Source organism: Schistocerca piceifrons, chromosome 1 (assembly GCF_021461385.2).
Source record: "Schistocerca piceifrons isolate TAMUIC-IGC-003096 chromosome 1, iqSchPice1.1, whole genome shotgun sequence".
Taxonomy (NCBI): Eukaryota; Metazoa; Arthropoda; class Insecta; order Orthoptera; family Acrididae; genus Schistocerca; species Schistocerca piceifrons.
The window spans coordinates 204,403,374-204,419,617 of NC_060138.1; the positions used below are offsets into that span (position 1 = coordinate 204,403,374).

The 16,244-nt window shown below is 38.8% G+C and overlaps 1 protein-coding gene across 1 annotated transcript in view; it reads left to right on the forward strand.

Moving 5' to 3' along the window:
* LOC124799730 (Fanconi anemia group I protein-like) overlaps positions 1-16,025 on the forward strand; it is a 278,348-nt gene extending 262,323 nt beyond the window's left edge. Inside the window, exons 24-25 of the mRNA XM_047262946.1 lie at positions 4,634-4,735; positions 15,762-16,025. Coding sequence (XP_047118902.1) covers positions 4,634-4,735; positions 15,762-15,875 — 216 coding nt within the window. The 3' untranslated portion in view covers positions 15,876-16,025. The remainder of the gene's footprint in view (positions 1-4,633; positions 4,736-15,761) is intronic.
* The last annotated feature ends 219 nt before the right edge of the window (positions 16,026-16,244 follow it).

Sequence of the window (16,244 nt, forward strand, 5' to 3'; positions counted from 1 at the left end):
GTAATTTTTACCACAGCGATTTATACTTAGGTATTAAAAACTGCGAGATAGTGTAAAAGAAATAGTGACAGTTTCCTAACTTTGAAAAATAGAACTTCAAAGCTGTTAAATACTGTTATACAGAGTATGTAATATACAAATAAAAGGAAACTAAAAGTAAAGCATCACATGTAAATATTTTAAATGCAGGTGCAAATATGGTGGTGGCAGTGGATTTTTTATTTTATTTATTTATTTTTGGCCAGGGGAACTGCTAATCTTCATGTATATAGAAATGGAAATGCATCTTGGTTCAAAGATGATTTTTGAAGGAGCAGGTAGTTACTGGCCTGCCCTTTCATCCCAGATTTGTATTTCCCAGAGAACACTGTCATTTTGAAAGTGAACATGGCATGCCTGTAAATAAAAACGTACAAATCATGGGAACTGCACAACCACGTAATGTAAGCAAAGTTTCTGTACTTTGTAACAGATTTAGCCCTACAAGAGATACCCATGAATGATCATCAGAGCCTTTTCTTGTAATGTCGGTATTATGGCTGTGTAATTGGCCTGCATACACAAAGTTAGTGGCCTGCTGTAAAAACACAAGAAGACACCCACCTCTGATACAGAAATGTACTCAAATGTGAAACACAGGGTACAGTACAATGGTGCAAATTGCAGTGAGCACCGATCAATCATTGCAATAAACTCAACAGAATAACTAAAAACAGCTGGAAGGGGAAAGAAAGTAATTTATCCCATAGTAAATTACAGGTATTTGTTATTGTAAATGCTGATAAAACAACTGTTCATGGTTTTATAACTTGATCAAAAATCTGATGAGTGCTGTATTAATTTCACTACAGAGAGAGAGAGAGAGAGAGAGAGAGAGAGACTCCTGATCACACACACGCACACACATATTCCAGAGAAGCTATGGTGAAAGAAGTAGCATAAATTACTAAAAGTAGTGGATTTATGTAGCTATATAAAAAAATAATTGTGTATCCTCTTTGTTTGCTGTTGTAAATGATAGTGCTTTTTGTGGAATATCTGTGAGGCTCTTTTGCATCTTTATGTTTCAACTATTATTTCATAGTCAGTATCTTAATTCAAACACAAAAACAAACTGCATTAAGAAAGGTAAAGCATTGCCACTTATGTGCAGCATATTAGCAGAAACATGCAGACAGTTGTTTTCAAACAATATAATTGTGTACTTATGAGGGAAGCATAAGACACTTACATTTATCTGAAATTCAGACCCAGGAATTATGACAATTTCAGAAAGAACTGGTAAGTTCCATGTGCATTTTTTTTACAAATGTGTGTTCAGACATTTTTTGTATTTGTATCTGCTGATGGAATTTATATAAATCCATGAAAATAAAAAAGTTCCTGTCTTTCCATTTGCTATATTCACCAAATCATGTGTTTTTCCTTTTGTGGAACTCTATTGCTATTTGTAAAGAAAAATAGTTATTTGTGCTTTGTAAAATCAGAAGCATTTTTCACTCAAGAGAGTTATGCCCTGACTTACTAAGAGGGATTTTGAACATTAGGTTGCTACAGATTTATTAGAGATGTGCTAATATGGTATCTATTCTTAATGTAGTTTTAATTTACTGGATACAGACTTGTACGTAATTTCTTGTTGTATTTCAACAGCTGATTCACTGAATCTTTTTGCAGCAGAAAACTGAACTGAATACTACAGCCAGTCCATATTGAAGTGCTTTATATTCCGGTTATATCACACATCATCAGCCTATTTATTTTATTAGCAACAAATACTAAAGAAGAAATGTTGGGTCATGTGAATGTAAGAAAGCTTATGTTCTTGGTGAGCCCACTTGATGACTTTCAGTTATCAGATTTGTATGAATGTCTTCTTGCGCCTGTGGATTAATGAATTTACATAATGTAAACAAGCTAGTTTGGGTGGGGTCATCAGGCCAGGAAAAAGAATCGTGATAAAGTCTTCGTCATTAAAAGTAAACTCTTTTAAGAACTTAAACAAAACTAAACCTCACCCTTGAATGTGAAGGAGGATTAATGTTATTGCTGTCCATTCTTGATAACAATGTCTTCCTCACTGTTTCAGTCTCTGGAAATTTAAATGCATCATAATGTCCTCTTTGATTTGACACAGAACAACAAAAAGGGATCATCACAGGTTGATCGAACACACACAAATTGCCAGTCTAGTGCACAGAAAATAAACAAAAACAGGTCACTTAGTAATTACACCCATGAACCAGCTCAATTACAATAAATAGTGTGCAGTGTGAATACAAGCTTTTGTAGTCTATGCATGATGCCATATTGTAAAATCACACTCTACATAGCACAGGCATTATTTTTTTGCGATGTGCTGCCTCAGGGCACATATTTTTATTCATGACCTCTGTGGACCCACGTCACCAGCCAGCATTACCATGTCCAACAGTGTACAGCATGAGCCAATATTATGTTTAATAGAGTGGTGAACTTGGATACAAATTCTGCATAGAATCTTAAAAACAATTCATTTAGATTCTGGGACCTTGTTCAAGTTTAGTGATTTCATCTCTTTCCAATGCCCATGTCTGTATAACTCATCTTTGCAGTGGAATGAGAATTAAACAGTGGCAGTACTCCTGTATTTCCTTTTGTAAAGTTGTTTGAAAACAGAGCTCGGCATTTCATTTTAGCTTTGATAAATCCCCTTTTACATGTTTATATACCTATGCCACAAAGCAAGTAATATGAGACAGAGTAAATATTTGAGGAAACGATAAAATATATTAAGTGGGTGATAGTCATGGGTGCCTATACCATCGTAGTTGAAAAGAGAAAGGAAAACAACATTTCTGGAGAATATGGCCAGAGCAATGAAGATATGATCAAAACTAAATCATAATTATACAAAGATATAGGACAGAATAATTTTTTGCTAGAAAGGATAATCATGAACATGTTGGATTTATATCATAATCTAATTGTGATAAAGAGGAGATTGAAATTCAAAATAAAAAGAAGTGGGGTGCTGAGAACTAAAAGAAGAATTAGATGAAATGGTAATTCTTCAAGGCAGTGACCACTGGGCTAAGAAAAATTGCTGTTGGTGGTTCAAAAGAAGAGGAGCAGAATGTAATAATGAAGGGTGTACAGAGCAATTGGATTACTGAAGGAATAATTGGGGTATTGATGAAAGTGGGAAATAAAGACCAAAGGGCCAGATAAAAAAATAAAGAAAAAACCGAAATATAAGACACTTATAAATGAAATCAGAAGGGGGGTTTATACCAAAAAGTATAGAGACATACAAAGAATCTGAAAAAGAGATGACTGTAAAACTTATACACTGCGTATTACAAAATTAAATGGGAGTTCAGGAAAGTAAACTGTAAGTGTGTTAACCAGTGGGATGCAGAAGAGAAAATTCTGCTGAGTGCAGATAGATGACAGGAATACAACAGAAGCCTGGTTTGTATAGTTTAGAAGGGGCATTTCCAAGAGTGATGAGGGAAGGAGAAAAATTTGATGTGACAGTAATAGGTGCTCCAGTTATCAGTCAGTTTTGCAGATCACGAAATCAATTAAATTGCATAAAGTCAGGATTTGATGAAATAGCTCAGTTTATAAAATCTGAGAAGTACGGAAACTAGAAAGTTACTGCTTCTAGTGTTCAAAATTTATAAAACAGGGGGCGTACAATTAAGTTTACAGAAAACCATTATAATCTCACTGCTGAAAAAGGAAAAAGTGCATGTATATGGGAACTATTTTACAATCAGAAATTTCCTGACAAATCAAAACTTTGTACCAGATCCCAGACCCTTATTTTTTGTGGGCAATGTTTGAAAGGGAACTTTGAGAATGTCAGTATGGGTAAAATTGATGCTGCCAAAATTGATTGTGTCACCATTGGGATCTGGATGACACTAGTTATTAACAGATTTCTCTGAAAGTAAGCATTGATATATATTGATATATAGATACATTGCAAGCAGCTGCTGGACTGGCAAGATGTTGTACATAAGAGATGATGCACGATGGTGACAAGTTATTATTGTATCAGGTAGATAGTGAGTGAGTGTTAAAGTGCTGTGGTGGTGATATTTATGTTCAGTAGGACACTACCATTCCATTACTCCCAAATTGTATCAAGAGTGTGCCATTGGACACTCCATGGATACAAGAGTCCCCACCATGTCCCTCTGGACTACATCAGATTGACTAGATTTGAGATGCTGTTGAGAGATGTGCACCTCAAACTACACTCCAGCCATGGCTATGGGAGTGGTTATGGCTCATAAAGTTTCTCCAGAATTCCCATTGCTTTTGTGAGGCTATACCATTGCTCTTTGCTGCAATTAGGGAAACACATTTATTTATTTATGTCCTAATCAGTTTCCATAAGGTTCTATGACATCTGTATGTAAAGAGAGCTTAAACCATACTGGGACAAGCTGTAAGGAGAATAGTACTTGCCGTATTCTGATTAGTGGGCGGAGTGAATTTCACTTTTGCCCTCTGTACTGAAGATCTGGAGTTTTTATTGGTTCTCCTATTGTACGTACAGTGCATACAGTGCAAATACTGTTATATTAAATGTTCATTGTCAGCTTAAGTATTAATTATGGTTTTTTTTTTGTGCCAACAGGTAAATCTTATGCAGTATGTCAAACAAAATGCGAGTCGAGATTTCCACATCAGTTCAAAAAAGCTGTGCAAGGCACTTGATCAGCAGCATAAGGATGGAGATGTAAGTAGCCAACTATTTGATTGAGGCATTAATAATCATTATTATAATGGATAAAAATTTGTGAACCATAACATTACCAGACATTTATGAGCTATATGTACTTCAAAAAGAATATAGTAATTCCAGTCCCAAAGAAAGCAGGTGTTGACAGGTGTGAAAATTACTGAACTATCAGTTTAAAATGGAAAAACTAATAGAAGCCTATGTTGGGGAAGATCAGTTTGGATTCCGTAGAAATGTTGGAAAACGCGAGGCAATACTTGAGCCTATGATTTATCTTAAAAGATAGATTAAGGAAAGGCAAACCTACATTTCTAGCCTTTGTAGACTTAGAGAAAGCTTTTGACAATGTTGACTGGAATACTCCCTTTTAAATTCTGAAGGTGGCAGGGCTCAAATACAGGGAGTGAAAGGCTATTTACAGTTTGTACAGAAACCAGATTGCAGTTATAAGAGTCGAGGGGCATGAAAGAGAAGCAGTGGTTGGGAAGGGAATGAGACAGGGTTGTAGCCTATCCCCAATGTTATTCAATCTATACATTGCGCAAGCAGTAAAGGAAACAAAAGAAAAATTTGGAGCAGGAATTAAAATCCATGGGGAGAAATAAAAACTTTGAGGTTTGCCGATGACATTGTAATTCTGTCAGAGACAGCAAAGGACCTGGAAGAGCAGCTGAACGGAATGGACAGTATCTTGAAGGGAGGCGATAAGATGAACATTAACAAAAGCAAAAGGAGGATAACGGAATGTAGTCGAATTACATCAGGTGATGCTGAGGGAATTAGAATAGGAAATAAGACACGTAAAGTAGTATATGAGATTTGCTATTTGGGGAGCAAAATAACTGATATTGAATATAGATTTAAGTGTCAAGAAGTCTTTTCTCAAAGTATTAGTAAGGAGTGTAGCTATGTATGGATGTGAAATGTGGACGATAAATAGTTTGGACAAGAAGAGAATAGAAGCTTTAGAAATGTGGTGCTACAGAAGAATGTTGAAGATAAGATGGGTAGATCATGTAACTAATGAGGAGGTACTGAATAGAACTGGGGAGAAGGGGAATTTGTGGCACAACTTGTCTAGAAGAAGGGATCAGTTGGTAGGATGTGTTCTGAGGCATCAAGGGATCACAGATTTAGTTTTGGAGGGCAGCATGGAGGGAGACCAAGAGATGAATACACTAAGCGGATTCAAAAGAATGTAGGGTGCAGAAGAAGCTTCCACAGGGTAGAGTAGCATGGAGAGTTGCGCCAAACCAGTCTCTGGACTGAAGACCACAACAACATATATTACATGTCTCTCCTGAGAGTGCAAACGTAGTGCTGGATTGCAACAGCGATGTATTCCAGTCCTAACATGTAATCCTCATGACTCCTATATAAATGTATAGAATAGAGTATGCTTAATTGGATGCGACAGTGTCTATATATGAGCCTGAGAGCTGCATAACTCTTATGATAAGTCTTTGCTGTGCTGACATGGAAATGAAATGACTGTTGGGGAAGAGCAGATTGCAGGTAGATTCCACTTCAAAACATTGTTGACTGGCTGTGGGGAAAACTAGCATATTGTATGTGTGTAGGTGTGTCTCACTCAGTCTTCTAACTGAACACCACATCTAGGTGAGAATAACATAATGAATGAAAGTCAGTTACTGTTGAGCATTGGTGGCAGCAACAGTTCTCATGGTGCTGTATGACATGTTGATGCTGTACAAGTGATACTGTGCCAGATGTTGTGGAGGGTGTCTGAAGTGGCTGTATCGTTACTCACGTGGTGAGACAGGTGTATGGTTGGTGGCAGAAGCTTATTAAAGTCTTGTCCATCTCGTATCGAATCCTAAGGTGGGAGTGATATGGGCTATCTGTGTTCGTCCTCATTCTAGTTAACTTGAGTGTTGACGTTCAAGTGTGTAGAGGTGGTCCTGTCAACCACAGATACGAAGTATTGAAATCCTTCCAACTCCAGCAGAGCACGGATAATGTCAAGTTGGACATGCCAGAACCAAGTCTTTGGGATGGGGAAGCATCTGAGGTGAGGCTGTGTGTGACAGTCTATCTTGCTTCGCTGGCGTATGAGGCAGCTTTGTGCCCAGTGATGACAGTCTCATTTGACGTTAGCCCATAGGAGTCTGTCCATCACTAGGCGGACACTTGCTGCCAGGGTGACTCGGGTTATGTAACCTTTTGAATATTTCATGGCAAATCCTAAACGGCACCAGTGGTTGTGATCTGTTCGGCAAAACTTTGCAGAGCTGTGTTGCTTGAGACTGGGAAGAGACCAACGTTTGATGGTAAGGTTTATGTCATGGTTGTTCATTTGTTCAGCTGGTATGTGTTCATTATCATATTGGAGAGAAATTGTATGGCTTCTTGAAAGATAATCTGCAATGATATTGTCTACTGCATGAATATGACATGTTGGTGGTGTACTGTGCAATACTGTCTGATTTGGCATGGACTGCCTTCCTGGGATGGTTTCTTGATGGCATCCACCAGAGGTTTTGTTTTCTGTTCTTAGTCACTTGGTGCCCCTCAATATCTTCACAAAAGTGTTTGACTGCCAAATATACCGTGAAGAGATCTTGGTTGAAAGCTGACCACTTAGATTGCGAGGAAGGTAGTCTCTTCTTGAAGAACTGAAGTGTTTGGGGACACACTGTCAACCACCTGCTGAAACACAGGCCCACACCACGGTGTCACTCACATTGGTTGTATGGGTGAGCTGTGGCAAAGTAATGTTTATGCTAAACAGTTCTTTGCCCTATTGAATGCTTCTGTCATCTGTGTGGGCCATGTGACTTTCTTTTTCCAGTGTTTATCTTTACCAGCTGCAGCATTCATGAGAGGAGTGTGCAATGCAACTGCATGAGGAAGATGTTGCCAATAGAAGTTAAGAGATACAGGAGTTTCATGCGTTCCACTGTCACTTTGATGCGTGGCATATTGAGTGTATGGCCTAAGAGTGTCATTTCCGTTTGTCAAGGTTGTGACATTGTTTCATTAATGACAACACCACCTTCTTGTAATGCAGCTAGAACTTCTTATAGGTGATGCAAATGTTCATCATAGGTGCTTGAGAAGATAATTTTGCCATCAAGATAGGTGTAGCAGTATGGAAATTGAAGGTGTAGTCTGACAGTAAAACATTAACATGTTTGTGTTTCAGTCTTGAGGCCGTATGGCATGAAGAAATACTCATTCAGTCGAAATGGGGTGATGGTCGCCAATTTCGGGATGTCGTCAGGGTGCATTAGTATTTGTAAATAACCCCGCTTACAGCCAATAACACCGAATACCAGTGCACCAACAAGCATGTGCGTCAAGTCTTGGATGTTAGGTATAGGGTAACAGTCATGCACAGTTCTGGAGTTGAGTACCCTATAATCTCCATAAAGTCTGACCGAACTGTCTTTCTTAGGTACGGGCTTAATATGGAAGCCGACGAGCTGTCTGAGGGTCAGATGGTGCCCACGTCCAAAAATTCCTGTATCGTGTTTCTAGCAGTCTGTCAGTCTTCAGGGCAGAAACAGCAAGGTTTGTGGGGAACGGGAGGATCGTTGTTGGTCATGATTTGGTGCACAGTTCCATCTCACACTGGACGTGTGTGAGCCTTAGAGAAGGAGGTGGGCAGGTTGGTTTCACTGTTTACAGATACTGCGCAATATGGTGTACTGACCTTGTGATTGTTGCTGGTTGCTGTCGGAATGTACTGCGGCGAGGTGACTGTTGTGCACAGAATGTGGCTGGGTGGAGAGGGCATGGTTAAAGGCAGTGCACCAGCCAGCTGTTGAGAGCATAGGACTCATAAGTTTTCTTGCACCAATGTGAGCACTGTCTCTGTCCCTCTAATGTGATACTAGGGACCTGTGTCTTCAATGTGTAGCATATGTGATTCTGTGTTGCAGTCGACATATCGGTGGTGGGTAGCAAGAATATCGTCTGTCAACTCGGGTGCACTTGCATTGTGTCTGAAGAGGAGCCGTTAGTGGTGAGGCATTTAGGTGAATGGGGCTCAATAGTCTTGGTCGTAGCAAAAAGTCCTTTGATGGGATTCCAGGCTGTGTGACGCTTCAGTGCCAATCGTACTACATTGGGGGAGAGCTGGAAGAACTGTAGAAATCCCATGCCGACTTCTGTTACATAGAAAGCCAAGGTGCACTTCAGATTCATTGACAGGTGAATGGTGTGTGGAGTAGTGTTTTAAACTGGTATCTCCAAGTTGTTAACAAAGTGAAGCAAGATTGCTGATGTCAGTTCGAAGGTTAATGTGCTGCTGTGTGGTAAGGAGTGGATGCAAGAGCCCATATCCACTAAAAAGTGCTGACAAGTAGTGAGGTCAGAAATGAAAAGGCACCCTCGTTTGGTCATCGTAGGGGCAACATGAGTTTGTGGTATGTGCGGACGAGGTAGGTGACTTTGACAGTTGGAGTGGGCTGAAGTGCCTATTTCAATACGCTGACGTCATTTGGGAACTCGCAAGCAGTGAGACACTTGGGAGCAGTACATTGAAATTGACTGTGGAACCAACAGGTCAATGGCTTTGGACCACCTGTGACATGACGTGCATAATTGCTCTGTGGTGCAGACTAGGTAGTTACGTCGTGGCATGCCATTGGCTGCTAAGGAAGCATGACGTCACCCTTGTGTTGTGTTGAGTTGACTCGCTAGAAACAGGCAGCATGCGGGCCGTCATTACAGTGTTGCGCAGGGTGCCTGTTAAATATTCGCCAGTGGTGTATCGAGGAAACATGGTCTGGCAATGTGAGTTATTTTTCTAGAGGTTTGGACCCATGTGCAACTGGTACCAGTTGCAACTTGGTTAGTAACTTGATGACCAAAAGGGTCCATAAGGTCATACCTGGTATAAAAGTGCGATCAGCAGTTTTGCAGAGGTGATGCCAAAGTTGTGAAGGCTTGTTGTGGATATGCTGTTCGTTCATAGATTCTTGCTGTTGCTCTGGAGTTCAAGAAAGTCACTGCATGAGAGAAGCCTTTGCTGTGCTGTATGTGCTTGCATATGGTAGTGGCAGGATAAGGTAGCAGTTTACTTCCATCTGTCCCACCAGATGGCAGAGCAGGTTAATGTATTTTGAATCATCATGTAAAACTGCTAGTGCTTTCAAAATGCTGTCCTCTGTTGTGTACCAAAAAAGCCAAATGGGCAGGATTAACCTCGGAGGTGAGGCTGAAGAGATAGTTGTAGCATTGTTCATTGTACTAAGCAAAACAGCCGCCAGTTGTTCACAGCACACAACTGATTGTGACGACACAGTAAGCCGTTGCTCACATCCAATTCATGGCATAGAAGACACAAAAGTGATGTTACGATTATGTTGCAAATTTAAAGGCACTGTCTGTGGTAGCTTTGTACTCAGTCCAAGAGCAGATTTGTTGTGGCCATCATTGTTGAGGATTAATTAGGCTGGTGTTGTCCGTAGGTACGATGCGTGAATTGGTGATGGACTTGGTTTTTGCTGCTGTATTTGCACAATGATGACACTGCACAGCCTGCATTACAATCCTGTTGACACCGTAATCCAGATGCGGCATGATGGGTGATGCATTATGTGATGGCCACATTGTCGTGATGTAATATGACTGACTGAACGGACGTGGAGTTGCAAATTTATTGCGCGTTTCGTGACAGACACGGGGCCACCAGTGTGAGAAGAGTTAACCACAGTATGATAGGGACTGCTTCCAGTCATACAAGGCACAATTATCGTAACGTATGTTTCATTCGCAAGAGCAGCTCTACATGTGTTCATATCGAAAATTGGTGCAAAATGCACTGTTCTCCCTCTCACTCTGTCCAAAATTTGTCCACTTCCCACCGGCCAGATATGTTGGTGTCTTGTGTAGAAGCTGATATATCGACAAGTTTCTGTCTGCAAGTTCCATCTACAACCTCATGGTAGCAGTCACCTGAAGTAGCGGTGAGCAGGACAGAGAGCATCACCAAGTTTGCTCCCTTATTGGTTGTTGCTGTGGTAGCTGTACTGTAAACAGCTAGCTACTATCACAGTGTTCTGTTCCAGGTGAGCTGGTACACAAATCTTAAGTTGTTCCGTACATATTAATTACATAGTAAATAGTAGGTCTGGTTCTGTACAGTCTCTCTCGGACAGTACTTACTGCTCTTGGATTGTGTGTCACTCATTCCTCCTCCACTCAGTGCTGTGCAAGTAGTTCATAGATCAATTATATTTACGTAACAAAATACCACTGAGGGATTTCCAATACTTTAAAGGCAGTTGAGATTTCCTCACTCTCCACTCCTCTCCCTCTGCTCTTTTGCCGCAATGGAACCCATCTTTTCCTTATTTGCCAGTGATCTAATTTCGCCATAGCAGGAAGGATTGTTTATACAATGAACTATTCATTCTGCATTTCTGCCCATGTAGACACTGCTCACTATGGGGGGACAGTTACTGTTATTTTCCAGTTATTTCAAACACATAATTGATCCCAGGTGGCTTCCTCGATAGGTACCAAAGATAATTGACTGCTTTCAATAAATTATCAGTATGGGCAGCAAATCTGCAGAATGTTTCATAAAGAGACTCCCTTTAAGTGACTTCCTCAGCCTTAAGGAAACATAAAGAAAAATATGTAGCTAAAATAGTATTCAGTTTTGTGAGTGGGTCTTGAGATGATTCCTTTTCATTTTTGTATTGTTTCCTATGTGACTTTTGTTTTCTGCTGTTCAGTTCTGAATTATGTAGTGATGTCCTGATGATGTTTTTCCAATACAAAAGCAGTATTGGAGGAGCTAACAGGAGAGGCAACTTTAAATTCATTTCAAATAATCAGCTTCTTACTATTTGAGTTATTCAAATTATAGTTTTAATTTTGACAGTGCTTCAAATGAAGTATAATATTGCCAGTTTTAAGACTGAGTGTGATTTCTGGATGTCACATCTCACTATAAATGGGGTGATTCTTGGATTGTTATGATAAGACAAACTTTCAGGGACAAGGGAGGGAAGGTCAATTTTATAAGAAAAGTCTTGTACTGCAGGCTCTTTGTTTTCCATATTTTGGGAGAAGGTAGGTAGTATGAACCAAAAAAAGAAAAAAAATGTCTAGTGAAAATGGGCTATAAAGTGAATTCTTAAGAGCTGTGATCACTTGAGCAGTAGAAGATGTGTGTTTCACAGTACCTCTTAAGGTGTGCATTTTAGCATGTTTACTAGACTTTTATGATACACGTACCCATCTCCATCGTCCCTGAGAGCTTTTAATGTCTTTACGGATCCTGTATACCTGAAAATATAGACTGCAATAAAAGCAAAAGATAGATTGTTGCCATAGAAGTGACACATTAGGTTGCGGACAGGCATGACAAAAAGTCACTTACACTTAAGCTTTCAGCCAAAATCTTTATCAGAAAAGGAAATGCACACACACATTCATTTACACAAGCAAGCTCACCTTATACACACACACACACACACACACACTTATAGTTCCACAGTGAATCCATGTTTTACTGAGCCTATTTTAACTTGAGTATTTCAAATGACTGGAATGTAATCCTGCATTCAGACATGATAGAAATAAATGTATAAAATTTCCAGGAATACACCAAAACAGCCAGTGATATTGTATAGACCTGATATTGCAGCACCCTGTGAGCCTGCTGTTGTCAAGATAAACGACAACTAATATTGTTCAGCAGTAAGTTTAAATCTGTGATGGGTATATCACCACCAAAACACCACATTAACTAGAGGTCAGCACAGTGTAACTAAAATGAAGTAGTATATCATCAGTGCTGTATCACAGCAACAGTCATTAAAAAAGAGATTGTCCAGTGTATCGTAATAGAGCAAGTGCTGGAACCCATACTGAATAAGGGAAGACCATCCAGCTCTATTTGGAAAGTTGAGTGGTAGTCATATCTCAATTGTTTCAGATATTTGTCATAAAAGTAAAATCACTGGCTGGGCAGTGCAAGGATAGTGCTGACTAATAACTGGTGCTTACCATAATATGCTATATGCAAGTGAACTACATGACCAAAAAGCCACATCATGTCTCTGAAATTTTAAAAATAGTGTGTCATTTTTTACTTTCATATAACAAAGCTGAAACCTGAAAAAATTTTAACAGCTGCCAATATGAATAACATGAGTAGATATCTTCAGTGGTCTGAAGCAACTTAAGTCAGTCAATAAAGGCAAGTCTTCACTCCAGATTGTATATGAATCATGCTTCTTTCCAAGAATGCTGATAAAATAGCTTAATGCAATCATATACAACTGCACTCTTGAATAAAGATACATATCTAAAGATTGGAAAGTTGCACAGGTCACACCAATACACAAGAAAGAAAATAGAAGCAATCCATTGATTTGTAGACCCACATCACTGTCACTGATTACAATAGAGTTTTGGAATATATACTGTTCATGAACATTATGAATTATCTTGAAGAAAACAATCTATTGACACATAGCCAACACAGTTTCAGGAAATGTTATTCTTGTGAAACACAACTGGCTCTTCATTCTTGCAGAGTGATGAATGCTGTCTGCAGTTGATTCCATATGTCTTGATTTCTAGAAGATTTTTGACACTGTTCGTGACAAGTGTCTTCTAATCAAATTGTATGCCTATGGACTATCAACCCACTTGTGTGACTGGATCTGTTATTTCCTGTCAGAAAGGTTACAGTTCTTAGTAGTTAATGGGAATCCATCAAGTGAAACAGAAGTTGTTTCTGGGATTCCTCAAGGAAATGTTATATACCCAATAATATTCTTAATCTTTACAAATGTCTTAGAAGACAATCTGAGCAGTCTTCTTAGATTGTTTGCAGATGATGCTGTTGCTTACCATCTAGTAAACTCACCAGAAGATCAATAAGAAATCAAAAATGATTTATATATGAAATCTGAATTGTGCAACAAGTGGCAGTTGACTCTAAACAGTATAAAATGTGAGGTCCTCCATTACATTTTGGTTACATGATACACCGTTCAAATTTAAAGGTTATTGATTAAAATAAATACCTAGGGATTTAAATCACAAATGTTGTGGGAAAGGCAAACCAAAGATTGTGTTTTATTGACAGAACTTGAAGAAAACAGAAAAAAATCTAGTAAGACACCGGCTACATTGATTTGGCCGCCCTCCTCTGGAAAATCACCAGATTGACACTGAAAAATTTCAAAGAAGGGCAGCTTGTTTTGTGTTACCATGAAATAAGGGATAGAGTGTAATGGGTATGAAAAGCCAGTTGGGGTGCTATCATTTAAAAAAAGGGTGTTTTCCATTGTGGTGAAATCTTTTCAAAAAATTTTAGTCATCAACTTTCTCTTCCAAATGCAAAAATATGAGTGTTATTCAGAAAGTAAGTTCCAATCTTTCAAAATGTGAACTGGAACAGATTTTTTTAAAAAAACTGTAGAAAAATAAACATGTAAAGAATAAAATAAAAAACATAGTTTCCATATTGTTTAAATGTTTGTCATAACATTCTACAAGCTCTTGTATCCCTATGTCATAAACATCTGCCGCCTTTGATGTTAACCACTCTTTTAACTGCTGCTTTCACCTCATCATCTGTTGGGAAGCACTTGCTGCTGAGAAACTCCTTTAGGTAGTAGAACAAGTGAAAATCGCTCACTGCCAACTCTGGTCTGTGTGGTTTGTGGACATTCTGTTCCCACCCAAAAAATCAGATCAGATTTTGGGTGTGAATGGCAGAATGGGTGACTGACGCCATTGACAGACGTTTTGACGCCTGAGGTCATGTGAGAATCCCACATCTCATTACCTGTGACACTGTTCTCTAAAAATTGATAACCTTCCTTATGATAACGGTCCTAAAAATCAAGAGTATAAGCCATTCTTTCCATTTCATATTTATCAGTAAGCAGCCTAGAAACCTAATGTGTGCGCAATTTGGGAAGCTGCAACTTTTCAGAGATAATTCTGTCCAGAGTTGTTCTATCCACATTCGGAAATTCCAAAGCTAAAGTTGAAATTGTGAACCATAGGTCTTCACAAATCTTTTTGTTCACAGCTTTGATCAAATCTTCAAAGATCACTGATAGTTGGTCTCATCGTGGAGCATTCGAGACATTTTTTCATCTGTCCTTGAAAGCACACTTCCACTTGGCACTTTGTTGTTGCTGATCACATTGGGGCTGTACATCTCACTTATCTGTCTATGAACTTGTGCTGCTGCTGCAAAGTTCCTTGCTACCAAAAACTGAAACCTTGACCTTATTTCATAGTCGGTGGGCTGATCCGTTGCTTTAAACATTTTGAACAGACACTGTAAACAGCACACTCAACAATACCAATACAAATGGTGTCTATTGACAAGCAAAGCATGCCAGTGTTGTTTTGCATGGGTGTTCAGTATTCGCACAACATTCAGTTAGCTACTGCCGTTTAGACCTTACTGTCCATAATCCTCACATTTTGTTGATTCTCACCTACAAAGGGAGAATTAACCATCCTGATAAAATAAATCTGAACTCCCAAGGATACATTAGGTTATTTTTCCCATGTGCTATTAGAGATTGAAATAGTAAAAAAATAGTCAAAAATTGCTTATCTGAACCCTCTGCGAAGCACTTAAGTGTGCATTGCAGAGTAGTCACACGAAATTAGGTGGAATTTATTTATTTTGGGTGTGCAGTGTTAAATTCTTGCTGTAAGTGTTCCACATCCCAAGGAGTAAATAAATATAGGATTCAAGATAAAGCTCATAATTTGAAATTTTACAATGGAGGCTGTTTGTATGCTATTCACTTAATTGCACAGTGCTAGGTCAATATCATCCAACCAAATCATGTGTTGCATTCATGATTAACAAACAGGTGAGTATTCATTATTAAGAAAGAAGTTAGCAAATTATACTGCAGTGAAAACAAATTTGTTGCTATGTGTTTGCTAAATAACACATTTAAATGTTCAGTTTCAGTGCATAGGTAATGAGTCATTAGTTATTTTTATTTTTTTATTTTATTTTTTTCTATTATGACCTTATTCATTATATTTTCAGAATGACACAAGCGTAACAACAGCTGATGACAGTAGAAGAGATGGAGATGATGGCATTCCAGTGTCTGCTGCTGAGGAAAGACATCCCCCAACAAAAAAACAACGCACTAAATAATACAATGGAGTTTTCTGTGCTACTACATCTCCATTAATTTTTCTATATTGTATTTTTTTATCAAGTTAAATAAGTTGTTCTTCACTGCACTGTATTGTAGATAAATTTGTACAAACAGTTCAACTCTAATAAATGTACAGTATCCCAGTACTGCTTGCAAGTGGTGAAAGAATAAATTACATTTCGTCAGGCCGGCCGCTGTGGCCGAGCGATTCTAGGCGCTTCAGTCCAGAACTGTGCTGCTGCTGTGGTCGCAGGTTCGAATCCTGCCTCGGACATGGATGTGTGTGATCTTAGGTTAGTTAGGTTTAAGTAGTTCTAAGTCTAGGGGACTGATGACCTCAAATGTTAACTCCCATAGTGCTTAGA